Raw genomic sequence first — 27,079 nt, forward strand, 5'->3', positions numbered from 1 at the left:
TTACATTTGTTACAGTTACATTTATTGTTGTACATTTATATTATTTACATCAAGCTTTTGAATGGTATAGTAGTGTATATTGTTATTGAAACTTCATAATATTTCACTTGATTATAACTTTAGTCAGGAATTATAGTTTGGAAAAAGTCTTTGGAAAAAGTCTAACTAGTAAAATGTTTACACGTTATGTGAAAACTAGTACAAGTATATAAATAAATAAAAAGAGACTTACTCATGTTTATGAACTCTGCTGAATAAAGTGCTTCATTCTTTTCTCTGAGGAAATCCAAATCTCAAATCCTCAACCACATCACATCTTTTTGGGGTGAATTATGTCTTATTCCTCTCATCGCGAAGCAAACAGTAAAATAATAAAAACTTGAAGAACAGTCTCGCTGTTGTCTTCTGTTGTGTGGGCGTATTCAAAAGCCGCGTCAGCTTCAGTGAAACATTTGAATCTCAAAAGCGCGCTCGGCGCGGGGGCGTGGTCGCATTAGAAGATAATGAAGGGAGACGTGAAAAAAAAACGGACATCGCGTTGTTTTCATATGGATTACTTTATCACAGAATATTTGTTTTCAGCAGCACTTGTTTAGTTTTAAAAGTAGACATGTCAGGCTTTCTATAGATATCTCTCTCATGTCTCTTCGTTGAGTATTCACGGAGTTACAGTTCATTTTAATGACGCATTTGTATCTGAAGATCAGCGAAGACAAAGGCTGCAGACAGCACTCCTTGTTTGTTATCTTTATTTTATAAGTGCACAAAGTTTTGTTGTTATTATGTCTGTATACAAAAAAAAGTAGACCCTTTACAGATTCGATTGATGTATTGCACTTATCTGTACGATCAAAACTGAAAGTGTAATTTAAGTTCTTTTCGGGTTAAGTCCACTTTAAGTCCATGTCGATTAGTTTTATACCTCACATACTGTAAAGGTTTTTACATAATTTCGACCAAACTATTTTTAAGACTCTTCCAAGGCCTGGATATCAGCATATACAATCATCAACATATTCCTGATAATTTTGGGTTTTCTATCCTTTAAGGCACTCTTAAAAGTGACTGAACTACACACGTTCGATTCCATTCTGCGCATCCAAATTTTTGACCCAAAAACGCTCTTTAGAACATCATCCTTCATGTCTCAAATGCATCTCTCCTCTCTCAACAGAAAAAAACATCAATACAGAAAAATATTTCTGCCTGAACTGCCCTGTCTTTGTTTCCCTTGAGATTCCAAAAAAAAAAAAAAAAAAACAACTGAAAAGAAAAACTGCATGTAGTTGCTCAACCTAAAAATAAAAACTCTGTCCAGGTTAATTTTTTTTTTGAAAGTTTCAGCAATACAACCATTAGTTTTAGGGGTAGTATTAAAAAGTATAAAATGAAGATCAGAATTTCATGAGAGAAGGTCTTCACAAATGTCAGAATTACAAAAGAACCATAAACACATGAACAGCCAAAAAGCCTTGATAAGTGAACGCTGGATCACTGGATAGCAGTTGCTGGAATATTGAAAAGCAGATAGATGAAATTGTGCAAAAAGCCTGCCACTCACAGCCAGCACAAAGGAACAGACAACACAAAGCTTGTTGTTGAACACTCTCTCAATCAGAATTTGAAAGTGGCACAGCCTCTTGTGACGATCAAAGTAACACGATTCAATGTCCTCTCTATTTATTTTCCTAACAAACCGTCACAGGAAGGTTCCACGCAGATGGCTGAATGTATGATAAGCAGCCTATTTGCAGTACCAAAGGTAGACAAAGGAGCTTTCCTGTCACAAAATCAAGTCACGTTTTCAGGAGAAAAAAATATTGAGAGACTTTTGTAAGAAAGGCAGTTTATGGCTCTTCAACCCTCTTCAAGAGGAAGAATATTCGAATGTTTGTACATATTTGTTCGTGAGATGGGTTCGGTGTGTATTTTTGTAATTAAAAACAAACTACTAATCATGTAAAAATAAAATCGCTCCAAGCTGAAAGGTCCAAGTTTGGAGCCTTGAGGGACATTATAATAAGGCAAGCGAGGACAAGCGTAGAGAGGAGGATGGGTGTGAAGACAAGAACAGAAGCCAAATTAGAGAAATTAAGAAAAGAAAGCCAAATGTCAGGTCAAACATAACTGGACCGGGATGAGAGAGAGAGTGAGAAAGATGGAGAGAAGGAGTGAGGAAAAACAACACAGATCAGAGGTGATCACAACATGCCGAGGAGTTCACAGCGCCACAAAATTGCAGAAGCAAGTCATTCATCACATATCTAGACACGTCATTATTGCTTTTCGGTTTAGACAGACAAAACACTAATGTAAACACTCAGAATGATACAGAAAGAAGGATCCTTAAAGTAAGACTTAGAACAAATTAAGGATAAAGTAAAGTGTACAATTAGAGGTATGGCTCACAAAGCTCACAAGAAAATAAGATGAAAAAGCATTGAGATTAGAATGTGTCCCAATGGAGTACTGTATATGATGTTGATTTTGGTATATCTATATTTATATAATAAAAAATAAGCTAAAACTTAAAAAAAAATCTAAATATTTCCTTCTTTTTTTTTTGGGTTTCCACTGACTTAGACTAGCGTTATTTTAAAAGTACAATTTCTAGACTTGGAAAATTTATGAAAAACATGATATGATATAATAATATCATATCATATCTTATATATATATATATATATATATATATATATATATTATGAATATTTAACATTTTTATTGGGTAGAAACTGTGAGCAAAAAAATATATATTTTAAACGGATAGAAAAGTTTTTAATAGAAAAGTTACAGTTTTTTCATCACTGTGGCAACTGTGGGACTGTGAGACAAAGAAAGGAAATGAGAAAAAAACTGAACTGAGTATTTTCATTAGAGGGAATAATTAATTAGAGTGTGTTGACTTGCTGATGGGGGGCGTATTAGGGGGAGACCTGATGAAATCCTTATTAAGCAAGAGAGCGTCGTACTGCAGGAGAGAGCACATGCCGGGAGCCATGGATATGTGCTGCTGTGATTGCCATCACGAGCCTGTGCCCAATCCGCCACAGCTCAAGAAAGTTTTCAGAGTGGATACCATAACAAAACACAATGAATGACTCTGCACAGCTAGACAACTGATGTCAAGCACTTTCTGAGAAAATGCACAAAATACACAGGAAGAATTTTCCAAGAAATTTTTAAAAAACATGTACACTGGTCATTTTATTGAACAATGAAACACTACGGCTGATGGTACACAGGGCAACTTTTTGAGCAATGTTGCCGGGCAATTTTAGTTAATGTTGCCGTCAAAAGGCAACCAGGTGAGACACAGTGCCCACGACCGATCTTATAACTGCTAACAAGAACTGCTGAGTTATAGCAACACAGTATGTGTCTGTCTGCTTCAGTATAACAGACATATTTTACCACCTCTCTTTTTTTTCTTAACCATAACTTTATTTTAACTGACAATTAAATATATTAATTTTAAATGTACGTTACTTTGCACCACTTAAAGGCCTTTTAACAACAAATGTAACACAAAAAGCAGATCAATTTTATTCAGCACAAAATCAAAACAGCTAAGTATTTAATACAAATGGAAAGAGACGGCAAAAATTCTGGTAAAAGAATGTTAACAGTTTAGATTGATGTTGGTAACTGTAAATGTGTGGAAACAGAAATGTGTGTCAAAGACTTGTCATCCAATTAATGTTTATATAATGGTAAGAATAAGGTGGCCATAATATTCTCATGTTGTGGTCAAGCAGCAATAAATAGTCAATGTAAATGAATAATATTTATACCATTTTCTTCTAAATAAATTAAAATACCAAAAAGGAATATTTATTTAGATATTTAATGATTACATTTAAGAGTGTTATTTTCATAATTATAATAATAATTCGCGTTTTTAAAGATTAGTTGATGAGTGTTAGATGACAGCAAAGGTAATCTAAAATGTAAAAACTAAAAATGAGCAAGCACAATTAAATATTCAAAACTGAACAAAAACAAGTAAATAAATGTATTTATTTATTCATATGGTATATTTATGCATTCCTTTTTATGTAGGAATAAAGAGAAACAGGCAGAGAGAGAGAAGAAAGAGGACAGTTACCAAAAGCCATTGATCTTGTTAACAATGAAAGTCAAGTGTGTTGTGTGATGTGCGTGAAAGAGAGCAAGACATAGAAAGCGCCTAAACACAAACATGAAGCAATCCAGCCTGTAAACTGCTTTTAGAGAAGTGAATGTTTGATCTCTCTTGCCCTCCGCTCGTAGAGGTAATGATTAAAAGGGCGACAGACTGAGAGTAACAAACACACAGGACAGATATCACAAAGCAACCCCTCTCGTTATCTGCTTTTAGGATTGTGTGTGTCTGATCTTTCATGGCCTCTGCTGACAGAGGTATTGATTGAGAGAGAAAGAGAATGCAGCCCTGTCGCTCCTCCAGATGTGCTGTGAGTCTCACTGCATCTCTGTGCTGATGCAGTAACAGGTTACACACGTGTAGCAGAATGTCTGTCTGTGTGCGTTTGTGTGTGAAACAGTGCTGTCTCTGTTCTCTCCTTTAATTCAGGCTACGGTTTCCTCATTCTGCTGCTCCTGCTGAGCTCTGACGCTTCTACATGCCCTCCCTGACCTCTACTGGCAAGACAAATAGATTTCCCTCTACCTGCATCTAAACATACACTCATACTAACACACACACAGACCTTATTAAGATTATTATTGATGTTCTGCCAACATGGCGCCTAAAATACACTAAACCTCACAACCCTGCACACTGTTCTTAACTAAACGCATGTAAAAAGAATGTGTGTGTGCGTTTGTGTGTGTGAGTGAGTGAGTGAGTGAGTGAGAGAGTGAAGGTAGAGAGAGAAACAGACAATAAGTGAGAGAAAGAAAGAGAGACAGAGAGAAGGGGCAAATAGAGATGGAAACTGAAACATGGCACTAAAAAAGTAGCATGTTTTTAAACATGTACTATTGTAAATGCTTAAATATATATATATATATATATAGAGAGAGAGAGAGAGAGAGAGAGAGAGAGATGGGTAGATTACTAATGAACTGTAATCTGTTATTGATTCCAAATTACACAACAAAAATTGTAGTTAGTAATGTAATCTATTACATTACACATTTTAGGTAATATAATCAGACTATTTTTACATTACTTTTAGATTACTTTTAAACCATCTACACATTGATTTAAATAGGATAATCTTGTACCATATTGATATAAAAATACAAAGAGCAAGAAAACGTATTCCATTTGTTGTTATCAACAACATGATGTGCTTTAAAATTTTTTAAATAACATCAAGGTTTCCCAAGCTAGGATGGTGAAGGAACTGCAGGGGGTTTGAGAGTTGAATGAAAAGCTAATAATTAATTAAATCATAAAAATGCTAAATGAAAACAATTTTAACATGAATCAAAATAAAACAATTGCTGAAAAATAAAAAATATTTATAAAAAAATTTTTTTTATTTGTTTACCTGCATGTTATGTGCCCAAAACCAATGTCAGAGAATCATGAACATGCAAATGTGATACTTCATTATTAAAATATTTATTTAAAAATTTCAAGGTACCTTAAATTAAAATATATTAGGTGAAAGAGGATCAGATGACAAAAAAGATGGTGATATATATATCCTTAAACATTACAAAAGCATAAAACAGAAGTTACAGGACACTTAATGTATGTAACTACATAAATACTTTAATGCATAATTATGTTTATTTTACCTTTTAAATATTAATCTTTTTTTTTTTCTTTTTTAATTGTTGGTCTACATACACATGAGGAGCAGCATTGCTATTTTTCAGTCTTGTACATGAGTGCCATATTTTTATGATGCTATAATAAAATTTCTGATAAAAAAAATACTAAATTCATTTAAATGCAGAAAGGTTAACATGTCAAATTGAAGTAGCAACTACATTTAAAATATATGCTAGAAATAAATATACAAACCAATATCTGAAAATATCAAATACTACCATTTGAATCATTCACTATACACTACCACCATATTACTTTTGTGTAAAAGGATACTTAGAACAGCCACTGTACATAGTATTGTTTGATACATGCTATTGACCTACATAAAAACATGCTGATGCGGCTGCAGGTCAGCTGCTCCGATCGCGTGTAGTTCATTAGTCTGCTATGAACATATAATGTCAAGAGGACCTTATAGTCCACTCAGCTGTGCAGTTCAAAATCACAGCAGCACTTCCACAAAGTAGAAGCAAGAAACTTTGCCAGAAAAAAACTTGAATGTCAGCTTTTACCCCCACGCTGTGATAAAAATAAAAGTCTCTCTTCAGCCTTTCTCAGCTTCAACCACAAACTGCACTCGGCTCACCTTGATGTTACAGAGTTCAGCTTATGCTGCAGTGTAGCGTCTTAAGAGTTCTCAATCACCAATGTATTTCCTGTGTCCTTTAGAACCCCTTTGTGTATGCACGGATACAGGGCATCTTAAAGACTAAAGACAGTTGATCTTTAAACAGCATCATTTTGAAACAATGACCTGAATGTGTAGTTGAGTGCCTTGAAGTGCTGTATTATAATATATGTGCATTTAATGTCAGTTATTAAAATCACTGAAGATGGACTGACATTTAAAGTAATTTTTATAATTAACAAAAAATTTAAATAATGAGTATAAAACGCTTTTTTTTCAACTTAGAAAACCTACCACTTGATTGCACATGCCCATCCTGAGTGGAGAGTGTCTAGGGAAAAAAATGGTGAATGTGATTTGAACATGTTGCAAGCTCAATTCAAACCTTGCCATCCATGTGAGCACCATAGCGCAAAGTGTTGTGAATATGAAAACATACTGCTTCACAGCATGCCTTCACGTAGCTCTGTAACAAAACAAACACACTCACAGACAAACAACAAATTCCCTTCCCGCTCTCTGAGACGCATTGACTGCGAGAGTTTGATTTCAGCGGCGGCGGGGCTGTCAGCAGCGTGCCGCAGCTCTTGTGACGCTGGAGTAGAGCTGAGCTCTGACTGACAGTCAGAAGAGAGCAGACGCTTGCTGACAGGACTCCAAACAAAGGGAAGTGTCAGTTTGCTTGCGTGACATGCCGGAGGCTTACACGTGGCAAAGAAAAGCTGAAGATGAAGAACTAGTGCCAATTTAGAAGCACTGCCAGTCCTAGGAGATTTTAATCTCATCCATGAGATATCAATGAGAGGCTGTCAAAGAGATGGAAGAATATTCATCTGCGCTCTCTCTCTCTCATCCACATAAACAAACTCTGTATCACAGAGATAAGAGCATTAGCCCATTGGGAAGACACCTTTTACACAGGATTACATAAATTAATGGCACATTTCATTTAACAGATTCAACGTGGCACAGACACAGATTTCAGAAGTGTTAACAAACAAAGCGCCAACTCCTGTCCAAAGACACAAGGACAAAAAGTACAATTTGCTGGTGACAGCAAATGACTTCAAGTATGAAGCCTTTAAACCACACCTGAATGATCAAATTTAAGACTTAACTTCACATGAAATAGCACAAAACAATATCAGTCGGAATGTTCTAGGTTTTCTTTTAGCCGCAATCTTCCAAATGGCCAATTAAATGTGCAGTCAGTTTTTGTTTATGTTGTGCTGGACACTCCCTGACTTATACTAATGATGTAGATGCAGCATCAAGCCAAAAAACTAAAGCAATTGTAGAAATACACTATGCACTGTAAGAGATGATTAATTTATTCCAAGAATCAACCTGGTCATGTGATCTCGAAATTGTGGCCCTCATGAGGCAACCCACAGCATGTAACATAAAACAGCTTTTATAAGACAATCAATACAATTATCTTTATCTCAGTGGTCCTCAAACATGACTCCAAAATCACAATTATATTCAAAGACCTCATGACTTTTCCAGTTTTTCGTAATTTACTGGATAAGGATTAAATATACATTTTTTATCATAATTTCTATCCAATACATTCTTCTAGTATATTAATTATAATGCCAGTGAAATTATATTTATTTTTTTACATGACTTTTCGAGGTCTAGACATCACACTTTTAAAATGAGGCTCTCTCTTATATACTGACTCTGAAATGAAAGAATAAAAATGTAGAGGGTTTAATTAAAATAAGAAATATGCAGATTTTTATTTGTTTTGGTTTACTTGAAATTATTTTAAGTCATCTTGGAAGTTTGCTGAGGCCTCCTAGTGGGCCCCGGCCCCCTGGTTGAGAATCACCACTTTATCTAATATGTGTTTGAACAATTTCCAAAATATTATCCTTTTGTGTGTGTGTGTGTGTGTGTGTGTGTGTGTGTGTGTGTGTGTATAACCCATTTTAATGGGCAAAAAAACATTACTAAGATTCTTTTTTAATGTGAATTTTGACAGCAAAATTTATTCCTTTTGCATTTTGTGTACCACTGATGAAAAACTATTAAAAACTTGCAGGAATAAATGACTCATTTAGCCAGTTTACGAGGTGACAGGCTTGTGCGACAAACTATATTCCCTGCACAAGTATGATAAAATACAGATACAGCACCAATTACCCACCTAATGCACATTCTTTGCTCTTCATTTTGCTACATTAGTGCTAAATGCTTTCTGTCTTAAGTGAAAAATACAAAAAGGCCCAAACATGCCAATGTTGTTCCAAACAAAATCACACTATTTCATACCTTATAACATCTTTCAATTTAATAAGAACAAGGACTTGAAAGCAGCATTAACCAGTGTTAGGATATACCACAACATCCGAAAATTGCATCTCCTTAATAGCTCATCAAATCTTTGCATACAAATTAACTTGGGCAATATTAGCCTATATGCCACACACCTTTCAATATGTGAACTTACAGGAATAATTTGGTGCTAAATGATCTCAAGTTCATCTTAAAGTGGATGTTGGTAAGTTTCTGCAAGCTGAATGAAGAGCCAATAGGTTATCAAAGTTCCTCCTGACACTGTAAGTTGGAGGAAACCCAACACTGCGCTGTATTTCTGGAGCTGATCTTCTCGGCATTCACATCAAAGGCAAAACAACTCATTAGAACTCTTTGAATGACTGACAGGTCTATGTGAGAACAAATGTGTTTCCATGACAACCAGCCAGTTACTGGATGACAAGGGCACCATTGACAGAAAGATTAGAGTGAACTAGAGCCAAAGGAATACACAAAGCTAACAACAATCGATAAGGAGTTTCACACAAACACACACAGACCCAATAGCACAGACAAATACAAGTCATTAACTTAACAGATTAGACCAAACATACCCAAACACAAACTCTGAAAAATAATACTACTCATCATTCTCTCCTTTTCTACCACTTTCACATATTCACATTATGAGAAAAACAACAACAACAAATGCATTCTTTCACTATTCCCTCTTGTTTCTAAGTCTTTATCTGCATACAAAGAGCAGCCACACACATTCCCTCCTACAGACTCACATGCATACACAACACAGACCCTCATCAGCAGTGCTTCATTAAGCTGGGTAAACAGAACATTAATGATTCATTAGAGCCAGCGCTGTTTATTAGTGCACAAACCAAGACAGACAGAGCCTTATGAGAGTCTTATGCCCTCCTCTCAGACAAATTTTTTATAGAGACACAAACACACTCAGCACAAAGCACTTCCAGACAGGCATCCCCATAAAACAATGGAAAAGCACATTCAGCAATAAAAGAACAACACCTGAGACCAAGTCTCACCTAACTAGACTTTTAACTATCAGCATGAAGTCTGGATCATATTACAACTTATTCTGGCCTGTCGCCCACTTACAGGATAGGAAAGGAACATCCGAGTGACAAGTAAAGTGACTAACCACACATTTATTAAAAGGATAGATCACCACAAAAAGAAAATTTTGTCATTGATTACTCACCCGCATGTCGTTCCAAACCTGTAAGACCTTCGTTCATCTTCAGAACACAAATTAACATGTTCCTGGATCAACATCTTTTGTTGATCCTGGAACAACATTACTGTCCAAAAACATTGACCTAACCCTACCAATAATTTATTCAAAAAATCAGAGGTGCACGATTGCTAAATAACAAGGGTGCAGAAGCACCTAACCTAGTCATAAGCCTAAAACATTTCCTGTAAATGTATCCCTTAATTCTGATTGGTTGATTGGGATGTTGCTCGAGGATTAACAAGGATGTTGATCCAGGAGCATGTTGTACTTGGTGAAATCGCGTTCACCAATAGTCCATGTGACATCAGTGGCTGAAAACATTTTGAACACCTCTGAACTTTACATTAAAGGGTTAGTTCACCCAAAAATGAAAAGTTTTATCTAATTGGTCTTTTGGCCAAGTCCAGGTCCCTCATGTACCTATAAAAACCTATAAAACCTTGTACAGATTTCAGCCTAAAAATGTGCATATGTACAAAAAGCAGGTTTGTTTCATGTACACAAAAGATTTTGAGATTTGTAAAACTATATATAATCCAGAACCTGTGCAAAATATGGAGCTTATAATGCATAACCTCATCTACATAACCATACTCCCATCTATGTGATACAACCATGCTTTTTGATCCAAACTTTTTAAGAATAAAATTACCAAAATAGCTGTAAATCAAAATACATTTGCAAAAATAGAGAAAGTTTTCAGAGAAGAATTATTCTCAATTCCTGTGACAAAATAACTTTTATTGTTTTAAATTTATGCAGTTTTGCCTATAAAATAAACATGTATTTTAGGATGTTCAGAAATTTTTACTTAAAACTGATACTTTTTGCAATGTCTTTACTTTTACTTTTTGTATATACAATTGTCTGAGATTAATGTGTCACTGACAGAACATATTAAAAATAATCACAATATTTATTCATCAGACACACCGACATTAGACTTGGATTAATATTGGCTATATGGACACTCATAAGATGTCTATATGATAAGCACAGGAAAAAGTAAAACAAACAGCAGATAAAAATAGAAGAAAATACTTTAATAGAAATTTCACAACTCACAACTGTTAAAGAGATAGATTATAACTGTTATATATATTGGATAAGTTTAATAGAATTAGATGGTCAGGCTGGTTATCCCTAGTAGAAGAATCCCTAAATACAGCATTATACGGGAAAAACACATTTTTCCGCATTGACGGCAATTTAATAGTAGCCATGCATTCTGACTAAATTGATTTTTTTGCAAGCAAAACAAACTGCAGATATTTCATTATATTATAGTAGGTATTTTCCAGTGCATAAATGTGCTGGGTTCTTGAAATCATGAAAATAGTGTTCTCGCAGCACTGACTAGCTGAAGCTGCCACAAGAATGATACAGTCCTGAGCCTTTCACCAGCAACTTTCTGCTGGTTCATGAGCTGAGAAGTCAAAGGCAGCAGACAGGGAAAAATATAAGTCCATTTCACACTATTAAACACATCCAAAAAGAAATCATATACTGGTAAAACTTTTACAATATTATAATGATATTTTTGCGATTTATATCAAAGAAGGTTTTCTATTAGAATGCACAGCTGCTTTTAAAAAAGACTGTCAAAATGATGCTTTCAGTGTAGTTCAGCCATCCACCAGTGGCTAACTGAACCAATCTTGGACTCGTAAGCCTGACACCACAGTCTCTTGTTGGTCTCATTGGCTCATGTTGACTCATGTCGTCCCTGCTTTTGGTCAGCTGGAAATAGAGGCCCTGGCCTGTCTATACATGGCTGACCCAATGCAGTGCAAATGCGGTAATATAAAGCCGGACTGACAGCGCATAAAACAGCACTGGTAAAGATTTAAAGCAGGCTTGCATTCCCAGCCCAGCCAGAACATTTCGTGGATGAGCTAATAGCACATCTCAGGTCTGCTGAGAGTATGTGAAAAGGTTACCACACACACCGTTAACCTCGTTCATATGACCTTATGACAAGACCCATTCTTCTGATCACCGAATATGATTTATGAGGGTGTTACACCACACTCATGAGCACATAACGCACATTTGCATGTGTGTGTATCCATGCGAGAACACAGAGGAACACATTAATCATAAATAGTGTCATTAGCCTAAAATGTCCCACAATGCTAAGGCCTGCAAATGAACAGGCTAATAACACTAAAATGTCCCACAATGCAGCAGGCCTACACATTTGCAGTCTAACACACACACACTGTCCATTTCATTTCTTTTGATCGCTTTATCCCTGCCTGGGCTCTAGTGTTAAAAAGTAAACAAGCTTTCTTCCCCAGCAATCACTGGAGACATGGCAGACAACGAATAATTAATGATTAGGGCCGGCTCGTTTTAGTAACGAGGCTTCGCTGGGACCAAATATTCAAATGAGATTTTATGACTCATCAGCAGCTTCTAATTAAGCCCGACCGTTGCATTATTTATCAGCTGTTTACCACAATCACTGAGAGTGTGTTTGTCTCTGGATAGGACTGTATTTTATGCATCTACCTAGAAAAATAATTTAAACTCATTAAGACAGTCAAAGTCGAAGCTTTCATATTTATATCACATGAATTTAATTAACTTCAATATTTACATGTTATGTAATCTTACAGTGAAATGAAAACTGAAGTTTAAGTGCGGTTATACATTACTCAAAACATGAAAAAGATCCCGGCACAAACTGCAACACCTTTTTTCCCCCCTAAGTAAATTTCCTCTGAAAATGAAGCTTTGATGAAACTCATTTACTCACCCACATCATTCCAAAGTTATGAACAATAATAATAAAAAAAAAAGTTTTTTCTGCCCTACAAAGAAGACAAAAAAAGCATCATGCTCCTGCACAAATTTCCCTCTGTTCCTCGCAAAAATGCACAGTATATAACATTTTATAACCTAGGAATTATGATTCTTTCATTATGTAGTCTATAAGACCACATAATTCAGCATTAAACTATAATTTAAGAGATACAAATCATACAGATTAAGAACCTTATATTATATATTATTGAATACTGATTAATGATTAATGTTTTTATTAAAGGGGTCATATGATGCTGCTAAAAAGAACATTATTTTGTGTATTCGGTGTAATGAAATGTGTTTATGTGGTTTAAGGTAAAAAAAAACAAAAAAAAAAAAAAAAAAAAAAAAAAACTTATTTTCCACATACTGTATATTATTGTTTCTCCTCTATGCCCCGCCTTCTGAAACGCGTTGATTATCACAAGGCTCATCTCTCTGAAAAGCGAGTTGTGCTGTGATTGGCCAGCTATCCAGCGCGTTGTGATTGGACGAATGCCTCAAGCGTGTGACAGAAATGTTACGCATCTTAACATATTGTGATGCCTTGTCCGGCCAGAGTGACAAGACATAAACATAAAACCCATTATAAAGGTGATATAAGCATGATTTCTAGTCGTGTCATCTTTTGGAAGGCAAAAACAAAGTAGTTTTGCTTTCTCAACGAAACAGCGTCACACACCACGGCCTTGAGTGAGCAGAGGCCAGAGGCTTGAGAACGGTGCGGCAGGCGGATTCTACAAAGGAGCATACCTTGGGCTTGCAGCAACCACATGTGACAACCCCAGGCTGGACTACGCTTCGTCTACGGTGAAAGCCGATTCAGCGATCCACAGTGCAAAGTTGATGTATTTCCTCAGCGAAATCTTCCCACATACTGACGTAGAGATGTGGGGGCGTGTTAGAACGAGCCGTTTCAGGGGGGAGTGGATGAGTGTTAACTTTTATAAAGAATATCTCTTTGGATTTGAGACTTTAGTCTTTGCAACTTCACAGATCTTCTTTATTCACCAAGAGCTTGTAACACTCCAAAGAGAAAGGAAAATTTGAAATCGCATCATATGACCCCTTTAAGAATATAAGACTTTAAATGGACAGGTCAGCGTAACTCAATGACTGTATCAGCCTTGCTCTCTTCAAATATTTGATGCTCCTTAAACTGAAATTCAAAGTAAAGAGCTCCCTGAAGAAAGTTCTGATTAAAGATATATGTTGAGCAAACAGCCTCTGGCATCTTTAGGTCAAAGTGCTTGAACACTAAATGCATGCGTGAGTTTTCACATCAAATGGTGCATCACACAAAGCTCTCAGCTCTCTCCAAAGCTTTTAAAGTCATATCAAATAACTTTTCAAATAAAATTCAGTGTCAGTGCCTGATGAACATTTCTTTTTTTTTCATTAGCTAAAAGTTCCTCTAACCGCTATTAAAAGTGTCTGCCAATCACTCCAGCTTAGAGCTGTGGAGAAGCATTATCTCAATTAGAGACAAGCTCAGAGTGGCATTAGACTGGGAGTGAGCTTATGAGTCCTGCATGAAGGGATAGAAACACGACTCCAGGGTCACTGCGGAGACGCTTCAGAAATCTCTCTCTTTATAGTTCGCACTGCGGGCAGAGGTGAACTGAAAAAGTTTTATACTTGGTTTCATTTAGTTTAGTTATGAGCAGATAATTCAAACACCACCACAGCACTATATCTAAAAAGAGAAACAGAGAGAGTAATTACATTTTTTAAAAGCACAATAATTAAACCAGTCTGTTCAAACCAAGAGTGATGAGACTACATAAAAGTAAACAAACAAGAAATATTCAAAAACAAAAGGAAAAAGAATAAAATACTCTGAAAAAGTAAACCTGAATGAAACTGGAGATTTCATTTCATTAAAAATTTTCATTGCCCTCCAAAAATATTTTCTTATTTTCTCGTTTTCTAATTATTATTTTTTATTTTGCACTATTATTTTTCTAATTCCATACTCTTATGTGAAAAATAAACTCAAATTCTATATTTTATATCTATACTATTTTGTCTAAATATTTATTTTGAGGTTTTCTCAAATAATTGTATTAATTGTTACTAAAATATTAATAAAATATTAAAATAAAAGCATTAGATGATGGGCATTAGGGTAACCTTAATGTCAGATCACACATGCATGCATATTTTTTCACACATTTTTTAAAAGTTACATTTATTGTGAATACTGGGAGGCATTTATCAGGTAGTTTTTCAGCTATTTAAATGTGTGTAATTTCTGCATCTCTAACAGTACTAGATAAAATATTGACAATATCAAACATGTTTCCCAACTCTTCCATCACCTGCCATTGGAAACAACAAAACAACAACCAAAACAACAATTCCACCACAAAATTACATCATGGTTGAGCCAGTGCTGCTGTATTAGGCTGGTCGACAAACACAGTAAACATGTTTTGATATCATCTCAGAGACCTAAATCAAAACAATCTGTCTGTAATCAAACGCAGATGCAATTCTATTACGCAGCCTTATTAGATCATGCCAGCAATCACATCAGCAGTTTGCAAGGAGCTACAAGCACAGATTCATCTCGCACTGGACGGATAGGAATTCAAACAAGAGAAAAAGACTACTACCTATTCTCAATAAATGAAAACTCGACAACACAGTTTAACAATCTAAGAAACAAAAAGTGAACACCAAAGATGACCTCAGCCTTAACACACACACAGCTTCCTCGCTTCTAAAAATACTCCTCAGTGCTCTTTTTTAGCCTTCTAGAGACTGACACGAAGGGAGAGAGTATCTTCCCAAATTATCATTCTTATCAGAGCCGGTCTGGATTACTGATGATTCTCTCGCCGAGCTCTGACACACACACACACACACACAACAAAAGACCGGAATGAGAAAGAGATGGAAAAAAAAGAGAGAACATTATTCATACCCAGTGAAGATGTGGAAATGTGTTAAAGCCTTAAAGCCAGCTTAGTCTCTAAGAGACTGTCATATGTTCCTTCACCCAGAGGAAAATCACTATAGAGGCCACATCTATAGCTAACACAATGTTAATCCTGTATAAAGGTGTCCTGACATTAACAAAACCCTGGAGAAAGAAATTCTGTACAAATCACATCACAGAGTAGCATGGCATAGCAAACAAGCCAAAAGGTAGTAGCCCCCCCCCCACTCCCAAAAAAATAAAACATTTTACATGTTCTTCTGTGTCCTGTATTAAGTACTTTAAATCACTTACAAAGAGCCAGTTAACTGACAAACTATTTGACAGTACAGTAGCATGCCCTAGAGAACATTATTGTTGTTTTCTTTGCACACAAAAAGTATTCTCTGAGCTTTATAAAACTAAGGTTGAATACTATTTTAATGATGCCTTTACTACCTTTATGGGCCTTAAATGTGGTAGTTGCACTGCTGTCTATGCTGGGTCAGAAAACTCTTGATTTCATCAAAAATATCATAATTTGTGTCCCGAAGATGAATGAAAGTCTTACTGGTTTGAAATGACATAAAGGTGAGTGATTGATTACAGGATTTTCATTTTATCCTGTTAAGTAAATTGTGATTTATTTTTCATTTTTTTAAACTGACATAAATATGCTCCACAAAGGATTTGGTCAGAAAAAAAACACAATTTGGATCAATCTAAATTAATTCCATTGAAAACAACTGATGTGAGAACCTTTCTTAGCCATTTTGGTGAATTAGGTTTAACCAATTTAGGTTCAACCAACGAAGAGAGGTATAATATTTTGTTACGCAATGCAAAGACATTCATAAATTTAAGCGTGGCCTAAGTATCTAGATGGGGTTGCTGCCACTGTGTTCAAAGACAAAAAGTGAAAAAGTCCAGTTTGATTTGAAGTAGTGCGCTGGTGTCTGGTCATTAGCTCCAAAAGGCTAATTAGCACAGGGGTCTCTGTGTGTGTATATCCTTGTGTGTTGGTCCCTAGGGTTTGAGTTTCTTTTAAATATCTCCCTCTTTAAAGGTAATTAAGTCCTCCGCTACTGACATTAAACAGCACCTTCCTCACTTTTAAAGGGTAAGACTTCCTTCTCCTCCCAACTACTGCATTTCATACAACTAGATCTCTTTCTGCTCTCTCCATTCCTCCCACTCGTCCTACTGCCTGTGTCTCTCTTCCTCTCCTCCCTCTGTTCAGCCCACTAACAAAGCAAGACATCAATCTTGTGCTGTCCCAGAGTGTGTCAGGCTTTGACCCAGCTGGAGTGGAGCAGGAAATGGCCTTGCTAATATTGAGTTAGCTCATGCAGCATGCGCTGCCACTACACACACACACACACACACACACTCTCCTGACTCCTCAAAACTCATTTTGAATTGCCACTGTCTGACAGTTACATCGAAGCCAACAAAACTAATATTGAATGTGTTCATGTAGGACGTTACAGCACAAGGACACACACATATTCTATATATAATCTATAAAGCAAGCAAACATGTTACCCCTGTAATAAGAACACAGCCTTTCATCCTTCAAAGGATAACATGAAATAAAAAATGTAAAAAACTCACTATTTCCAAGTATTGCAACATTTCACCTCAATATACTTTGTCAGAATATTAAAAATAATGATAATTTTGTTACATTGTTCATGTTCTAGATAAAACTAGTTCAATATTTTTGGGTAAAAAAAAAGAGATTAAGGTTAATACATACACTAGGGGTGGGCGATATGAGCTAAAATTCATATCACGATATTTTACACTGTCCAGGCGATATCAATATTATATTGCGATATAAGGAAAAAAAAATACATGCAAAATATTTTAACCTTATATAACAAGAAAAAGTAAGGGATTGGACATAGACCTGAAAAGTCTTTTTTTATTGTGCCATTGTTTTTAGGCCATTTGGCAGTTGTCAGGGAATTATTACATGCTCACCAAGGCTACATTTATTATTATGTTTATTAAAAATACAGTAAACACTGTAATATTGTGAAATATTGTCCATTTAAATGATCTATTTGAATGTTTTAACACATAGGCTCCTGTGATCAAAGCTGAATTTTCAGCATCATTATTCCAGTCTTCAGTGTCACATGATCCTTCAGAAATCATTCTAATATGATTTGCTGCTCAGTTACCATTCCTGATTATTATCAATGTTGTAAACAGTTGTGCTGCTTGATATTTTTGAGCAAACTATTTTTTTACGATTCTCTTATGAATATTTGAAATGGTCCTTTGTGTCAGAGTTGTTTAACTCAATATAACAAAGGTTTCTTTTACAAAATAATCTGCTGACTGTACATTATCCCTCATTTTGGGAACCACTGGAGTAGGTGATTTTGGCTCTATTAATCTGGTCTGTTACGATGCTCTGTGTTTGATTACTAATGCCTGTGTAGTACGGCGTTGCACACAGAAGAGGACAAAAATGTTCAGCCTAGACTCTTTATCGTCATTTGTGGTAAAATTTGTAAAGCGTACCAAATTGAGCAAAACTATATAAATGCAAAATTTGAATTCATGAATATGTAACGGTATCCACGGTATTGCAAAATCCATACTCACACAAGATTATTTCTATCTGACCAGTCAGAACTCAGAAATAGCTACAGATATAGCAATTTCCAATACAGCCAATACAGATGAAGAGAAATTGGTAAATAAAATACCAATATACAGGCCTAAATCACAGTACCTACTGTACACTAAATATAAATAACCATTAATAATATTGTGCACTGTAAAAATGTTTGCAATTTTTACAGAAAAAAATAATAATTTTACCTTACTATGTACAGTGAAAAACTGCTCTAAGATGAGCTAAGATGAGTGACAGCTTTTAATGATTATTAAGGGTGTTTGCAAATTTAATAATGATTTAATACAACAGTTCATTAAGCAAGAAGTTAATATTAAGTGAGTTATATTGTCTGACTACAACACTTTTGCCTTATTTTGCTCTATTTCGTCAACGAAAATAGTTTGAAACAAACAGCTGAGCCGCTGGACATTTCCGTTCAAACACAGTGGTGTTTCTTTATGAATGAACTGCATTTTTAAACAAATCTAATGAGTCAATGATTCAATCACCCATTCATAAAGACAGTCAAGTACTTTGTTCCTGAATGAATGAGCCGTTCAAACGAATCAAATAAATGAATGATTCAGTTAAAAATTCAGTGACTTGCCGCCACCTGCTGGCAGATTTAGTTTAATTTTTAAAGTATATTTTCTGGTATTTAAATCGTTTAATATTTGTATATTCAAAATTTAATATTTAAACATGAATTCAACATTCTTCTTCAACATGAATTTATGGATTTAATTGCACTCATGCGACCTCTGACCTTCATTAAACGTCTGAAAATACACCTACAAGCCACTTGTGTGTTCTTCTGTGCCACCTCTGTAGTACAAATTTATTTCTTAAATACTGATTTCATTTTATTGGTAACTTATTCTACTTTTTACTGTTATTTTAATTAGAAATGTTAAAAAGCTTATTTTTTTATTATTATTGATATAAGATGATATACAGTACTTTTAGTAAAGTAAGAAAAATGCCATTACAAAGGTAAAAAAGTGATTTGAGGGAATTTAGTTAAGGAGTCAAATATCACCTCGTAATGGGAAGGTAAATTTTTTTTATCAGAATTTTTAATTACTGATTAGAAGGTGTTTCTAAATTTTAAAACGTGGTCCTAATTTTTTTAAATTAAGAGCACAAGCGCTCCTAAAAAGAAAAGTGTAGAGCCCTGTTACAAAAATTGATTATTTTTAAGCAATATAGGCTCAATTTTAACTATGTTGAATGTTCTAAAACAAAATTCAACAGTATCTCTGGAGCTTGTACTGTCTTCTACAGTAGATATCTGAATTAGTCCATCCTTCTCTTTCTCTCTTCCTTTCTCTCGGTTTAGAAGTGCTCACCTTTCCCAGCTGTCCAATCAAAGGGCCTTGCTGCCAGGGGGCCTGACTTCTGTCTAAACACCCGCTGTCGCAGAGCCGACCCTGCAACCTTTGGCATCATTTTGACAGACAGCCAGGTGACTGGTTTTAATATTAATATGTCCCCCATGCTGAGAGGAGATTCTATTTGTGTTCGGCTAAGGGAGAGCAGATGCTTTTTAAAAGTCAGGCAGCAGTCCTCAGTCCTTCACTGTCTCCTCAGGATGAACCGAGCAAACATAAGCAAGTGTGAAAAAGAACTAAAGAAAAGTGTGCTACACACAGCTGTCAATTTATCATTCTCTCTCCTTCACCTTACAGCATCTCATCCTGGTCCTGCCCTACTTCATTCTGTCTCTAGACCCCATCATTCTTCCTTTTTCCTCTACGCTATTATTTAAATTCTCTGTTCTCTCACTTTTGCCGATACCTCTCTCCGAGTGCTGGACAGGTGTCAGGCCGTTCACACACACTCACACTCAACTGCAAAGGTCACAGTAAAGTGCAAATAAAATACCAATCCTGCATTATTTAAAGGACACCTTAGTGCTGATAGAAAAAGTGAAAAGGGTTTAAAGGGAAACAAATCTATAGTCTTAGCCTTATTAACTGTGAACACTGTCTCCCTCAGAACTCCAAAAGAGCTTTGGGACACCTTGATACAAAAGACAAAACTACTAACCAACACTGGAGGACTATACAATTCACCTCAACTTCTGAATGGTTGTGTCTCACAAACAAGTCACCTGCCTACCTAGACAGCATCATTACAGTGTTTGCATACACTCAACAGGAGTAGGAACACATGCATTCAAATTCTGTTTCTCAAAAGTGTTTCTTTAGTAGTAGTAATAATAATAATAATAAGTCCTTATGGGTTACAAGAACAGCTAACCAATATGTTCCTTCACCAGCCTAACAGCAGCCACAGAATAAGTCATCTTTAGGTAGTAAATAACTATCTTGCTGACAATTATACAGTATTAGAACACACTGGGTGATGGTTTACTCTACAGCTGCAGTACAGCACGCATTAAACCTTCTCATTACACACAACACTGACAGCTTTAAGCCTGTTTGTTAGACATATAGCTAATATTAGTGTACTTGTACAAGATGTATTCTATAGGTCTTTAAACTTGCTTGCACAGCAAGAATGGATTGTCATGAATTAAACTGTACTCACACTGGATAAATAAAGACTGACTCTAGAATGGATCCAATGCACTATTACGAAATGATATCTAAACCAGAAGCTTGAGAACAGCCGGTGTATAGGAAAGCATTACCACCACCTCAAAGTATTACTGACAGGTACTTTACGCTCCTCTTCAACATTCACTGACATTTCAGTTCTGCCTTGCTGAGGAGCATTAAAGTTGAATATTCTGAAACATGAATTCTCTAAACAGATCGAAACATTTGAAATGTTCTTAAGTGTTGATCATCTTACCTCATATTCTTCTACCTCGATCAGCAGTTTGGCTGTTGTTATTCTGGATTCATAAGGCGGGATGTTGCTCTAAAACAAAAAACAGCACAGTGAATATTAACTGAAACGTAAATTAATTAAGGTAAATAAAAGTCTCAATGATGTGATTTGATAAAGAAAATTACGAAAACTTATTTTTCATAATTATAGAACAAAGGCTACTCTTTTAACAGCTAATTTACAAAAATGGATTACAAAATAAGTACACTAAGATTTTTATTTTACTGTTTTTGACGAAAGACTCTTATGCTCACCAAGGCTGCATTTATTTTTTCAAAAATACAGTGAAACATTATCATATTTTAAAATAAATATTTTTCTACTTTAATTTATTTTCAAATATTATTTATTCCTGTATTGGCGAAACTGATTTTTTTAAGCAGCCATTGCTCCAGTCCTCAGTGTCACATTACAAATCATTATAATATGCTGCTTTTGTGTTCCCTTATTTCGTTGCTTGATTTTTTATTAATTAGAATTTATTTAAAATATAAATCTTTAGTTTGTACTCATGTAAAAGTCTTTACTGTCACTTTTAATCTATTTAATGTGTCCTTGCTGAATAAAAGTATTAATTGCTTTTCTTTTAATGTACATTGTTTATTACTGAATAATGTTTGTATTACATCTACTGGAAAATGTCTGTGAATAAAATTATAAAACTGACAAATAGTTTGAAAGATTTGCAATAGACATTTCAATAATCCCACTTTATAAACACTATTTACTTAGTCAATATATCATCACACCATCAAGGCCAGTTCATCTGTTGTGTTAATTGTAGCCTGTCTGTGATGTATTGTATACAAACACAATCTCTCATCTCTTTACTGAATAAATGGTTTTTGTAAAGAGTTGATAAGAGCTCTTAACCCGGATTACATCATGCTTTAAACAGGAACATACTCTCCTTCCTGCCAAGATTTTCCAAATGTCACAAAGCAGCATCTACATATGACAAATTTATGTCTAGTGCCAGAAAGTTTCCTGAAATTTTAACCAGCAGGAAAGTAAACAACTTTTATAAATTCCCTCAACGAGTCACTTCAGGTGAGGCTTGTTTTTCAGTTTCTTCAGCCGCGTAGAGCCGTCCTTAACAGATGAACTGCAAAAAATCATTTAGTCACACGGAAATCAAAATATGTCTTTGAATAAGCATAAAACTTGTAGCCTTAAGCAAAAAACAATGTTTTTAAGAGTCGCAAGACTGTCAGCGGTGAAGCGTGGTCACTCGATGAAGGATATGTATATGTGTGTGTGTGTGTGTGTTAGGGCTGCACGATATTGGGAAAAAATGACATTGCGATATTTTATTTTTCTGCGATATATATTGCGATATGAAATCTAATCTAATTTTTTCTTCCAAACAAAAATGGGGTGAGCACACTTACATTCTGATTTTAAATGATTTAAACATCAGAGTATTATTTAAATTAAAGTAAATTATTTGTTTGTAACTTTAGGATATGGTTTGAATTGTTAACATATTAACTAACATGAACTTACCACGAGCAATACTTTTGTTACTATATTTATTAATCTTTGTTTATCTTAGTTTATAAAAACACAGCAGCTGTTCATTGTTTGGTAATGTTACTTCACAGTGCATTAACGTTAACAAATACTGTACAACTTTTGATTTCAACAATGAAGGCTATAGCCTAAATGTTGAAATTAACAATGTTGTAGAAGTGCAGTTTAGTAATAGTAAATGTTAAATAATGTAGTTAAATAATTTAATAAATAGAACATTATAGTAAAGTGTTGCAGATTTTTTTTTATACACCAATTCAGACGTCTCGTGAGTTCAGTGTTGGACAGGTCAGTTGTTTAAACCATTCATTAAATTGAATCGGTTCAAAGGAATCATTAGTTCGCGAATCAGACGTGTACGGCACGCGTTGTGTAATTATCTCGGCAGTTTAGGATATCGGACAAGATTTGACAACACAGAAAACACTTCATCACTGGATAGTTTTTTTTCCGACACCATCATGTCAATTGATTTTGATTAATATGCGCGAGGGAGAGAGAGCAAGACAGCGCTCGTGTTGTTTGAAGACGGTGAAGGTGAGCGCGCGCGCGTGCGGCCGGGGCTCTCTCGCTCTCTCTCTCTCTCTGCTCGTTCTTATATGCGCACTGACAGGACTTAAAACACATGCAAATGATAAACTTTCACTCTATGATGGTTAAGCTGTGCAATTATTCCGCGAATCACATTTGTCAAGGGCCGGGGAGCAGCTGGCCCGTACGGTTAATGAATAACGGATCAACTACGACAGCCTACATCGCACATCCTGCGATGTGACTATCGTGGATTCGTACATCGCGATATCGATGGTTAAACGACACATCGTTCAGCCCTAGTGTGTGTGTGTGTGTGTGTGTGTGTGTGTGTGTGTGTGTGCACGCATGTGGCCCCAGGGCCACCCTTGCGGCAGACTGCCACAGCCTTGGCCTGGCGTTGAGAGAGAAATGAAAAGATAAAATAAGCTAGTTTGTTTCTTTTCTTCCCTTATCTTTCCCAGACTAAAAACTTTTTAAGTGCAGTACTATTTCGTTCCAGACCAACAGAAAGAGGTCAAAGGAGAGGTCATGATGCATCCTATCTTTATCTCTCCGTTGCCTTTGGAACACAAACACCTGTGCTCACACCTTATTCTGATCTTCTTCCTCCTCCATGTCATGCTCTGTGCTCGCCAATGACTCTTCCTCTTTCTGTAGGCTAGGTAACCATGACGACACACTCTTCTTCAGGTACTCACGCCCCTCCTGCATAAAAACATAACAAAGTTGAATGAGCCTCTCCTCTAGGTATGCTGATTGTAAAAATATGCCTCTTACAAGAAGAGGGGAAGGGGTATAGGATGAAAGGAAGTGAGAGAAATTAGGATAACCGGTAGTGGTATGAAATGAAAGGAAGTAGGATAGTATGAAAGGAAGTAGTAAAAGATAAAAGGGAGTAGAGTATGTTGAGGATAGGAAAATAGGAATTAGGTTAGAGAGAGAGAGAGAGAAAGTAAGACTGTCTAAAAGGAAGTAGCACATGATGCAACGAAGCAAGAAACAGCAGGACCATTAAAAAGTGGTATACGATGAGAGGAAGTAAGATGATAAGATAATAGGATGGGATGAGAGAAAACTTGTAACAGAGAAAATAGAAAGGGATATAAGAAACTAGGAAGAGGAATAAAATGACAGGAAGTAGAACAGGACACCAGGAAGCTCTATAAGATGAGGGGAAGTGTTGTAGGGTGAGAGGAAGTCATAGAGTAGAATGCCAGTGAAGGATAAGAGGAAGTAGGTAAGGAACAATAAGTCAGAAGGAGAGGAGTACTGTATATGATGAAAAGAAGCAGGAAAATGCACAGGCAATAAAAAGTAGTAAAGGATGAGAGTAGGTGACAGAAAGTAGAATAACAAGTAGTGGGATGAAGAGGTAAAATACAAAATAGGATGAAAGGAAATAGGTCAGGGTGAGAGAAAAAGAGATGAGGAAGTAATATAGGATGAGAGGAAGTGGTACTGTATATGATGCAAAGAAGTACTGTAGAGAATATCACGAGCAATAAGAAGTAGTATAGACAGAGGAAGTAGCAAAGCATGAAAGGAAATGAAAAAGTAGGATAACAGGTAGTAGTACAAGAAGAAAGGAAGTAGGAAAGGAGGAGTGAAAGTAGTAAAGGAGAAGAAAAATAGAATACATTGAAAGGAAGTGTGATAGGACAAAGGAAGTAAGTCAGAGGGAGAGAAAGTAATATAAGATGAGAGGAGACATTACAGCATGACAGGAAGTTCCACTGGATGTTATGAAACTAAGTAGGAAATAGCAAGTGAATAATATGTGGTAGAGGATGAAAGGAAGTAGCAAAAAGCATGAAGAAGACGGAGCAAGATAAGAGAAATTGGTAAAGGACAAGAGGGAACGATACATGAGATGAAAGGAAGAACAGGATGGAAGTTACTATAAAGCTGGAATATATGTTGTGAAGTAGGAAATTGTACGGACAAAAAGCAGGGGTTTAGGATGAGAGAAAATGGTACTGAATGAGAGGTTAATAGTAAAGCATGAGAGGAACATAGAAAATTGCATGAATAAGATGTACAGGATAAGAGAACGTGGTAAATGTCAAGAAGGAAAAACACTGGCTGAGAGGCAGTTACATAGGATGAAAAATTACAAGCCTGAAAAGGGTTGAGGTTGGAGGACACAAAGAGACTCAAGTTTATGATTGTTGAGTCAAGTTTTGCTGTCAGCCCTCTGAAGGGAAATGGAAGTGTCTTCTAAAGTGAAAATACCCACAAATGTTACAAGAGACTGCAGCTCAACTCAGACGTGCTGGTCTTATGTCTGTTTGCCCCCTAGTGGTTCAGTGAGGGGCCGCATCAAAGCGGGTGTGTTTGCACTAGTAGTAAATCTGTCCCACACTGAGTCATATTCAATAAGCTTGTTTTATTAATGGCTTGTAATTCATTAACTGTGTCCTAACTCTCTCATCTAGCATCGTTGCCTATCCCTCATACAAAACCAAGTGTACATGCCCAAAACCTGTCTTTCTTAGTCACTCGTTGTCTCACACACAATTTCTATCTGTGTCTCCTCAGAAACACATGACTCAGCGTTCTCAGCTGTTCTCCACCTACACTAATTATGACCACATAATGACCCTCTGCTCAGAACGCTACAGTGAACTAGAGAGACAGTGAGGGAACTCTGGGTAATTCACTCCACAGTTGTCCTGTCGTACCTCAGTTTTCTCGATGCTGAACAGGTAGCTGGCCATCAGCTGAAGAGCTTCAGGGTTGTGCTCGTCGTACTGTAAAGCTTTGTCGATGGCCTCTTTGCAACGGTCAGCAGCGCCCTCCTCCATGCTGTCAAACAATAAAAAGAGTTATAAAGCTAATTAAAGCACGTTGTTCAGTGTAACAATAGTTCATAAAATACAAAAAAATCTCATCAGGCATATTAAGAACAAAAATCATTAGATGACCTTAAAAGACTTAAAAGACTTTATGGATAATCACAATGCAGCCCCTGAAACTAATCAACTGCATTTTTAAATCTGTACCAGTCTTTGCCACTATTCTTCAAGCCACTAGGTTTTACCCATTTGTCAGTAAGAAGTTTGTAATCATTTAAAATATTTTTAAAAATTAGTGTTATTAGTTTTTCTTTTATATATTTTAATAAGTACATGTCAGATTAAGTATGTTGTTTCATTTATACATACATATATCCGTTACACTGAATGATTATAGAACATTATTTCACCCATACTTTGAATTTTATTTTTACAAAGTTATCTGAAACATTAAAGTAGACACTTTACTTGCATTTAATATGCTTTTTAATTTAATGCAGACACCAAAATGGGACGCATCAAATATGTATTAGAATTAAATGCATTTTTGGAACTATTTCAAAGTAACACACACTGCATCTTTTAGCTCTGTATGGGTACAATGTCTACACCAAAAAATTACAAGTTTGACCAATAATTGAACTAAACAAGAGTTTCCACAGCACCCAGGGGCATCAACACTTGTGAAGAAAATGTTATTTGTTAGCACACACACTCTTTCCTGCTCTTGATTTTCCAGTTATCGCCTGCAGCAAACATCTACCACACGATACACACGTACAGCCATACAGTACATCAAGAGGAAAGGCACAGAGACGTACTGTACTTTGCTAGAGGCTGCTGCTGCTGCTGAACCTTTATAATGTACACCGATGTGTGAAAATGACATGGTGCTTACTTAGTCAATAAACCTGACCTTTCCCTCATGCTTTGCATTTCAATCTCAGGGTTTGAATGAAGTCACGTCATGCCAAGATCCTCAGCAATCAACACTAAGCGCATCTCCAATCCAAATCTACTTTTCATCTCTCTGCT

General features: G+C 35.9%; 1 protein-coding gene across 1 annotated transcript in view; it reads right to left on the reverse strand.

The window, feature by feature from the left end:
- The window catches only part of si:dkey-12j5.1 (probable assembly chaperone of rpl4), an 82,501-nt gene that overhangs the window by 48,102 nt on the left and 7,320 nt on the right, over positions 1-27,079 (reverse strand). Inside the window, exons 6-8 of the mRNA XM_042741112.1 lie at positions 25,931-26,054; positions 23,838-23,954; positions 21,144-21,212 (exon numbers count right to left, since the gene is read on the reverse strand). Coding sequence (XP_042597046.1) covers positions 21,144-21,212; positions 23,838-23,954; positions 25,931-26,054 — 310 coding nt within the window. The remainder of the gene's footprint in view (positions 1-21,143; positions 21,213-23,837; positions 23,955-25,930; positions 26,055-27,079) is intronic.

This window comes from Cyprinus carpio, chromosome B16, assembly GCF_018340385.1.
Source record: "Cyprinus carpio isolate SPL01 chromosome B16, ASM1834038v1, whole genome shotgun sequence".
NCBI classification, from domain to species: domain Eukaryota; kingdom Metazoa; phylum Chordata; class Actinopteri; order Cypriniformes; family Cyprinidae; genus Cyprinus; species Cyprinus carpio.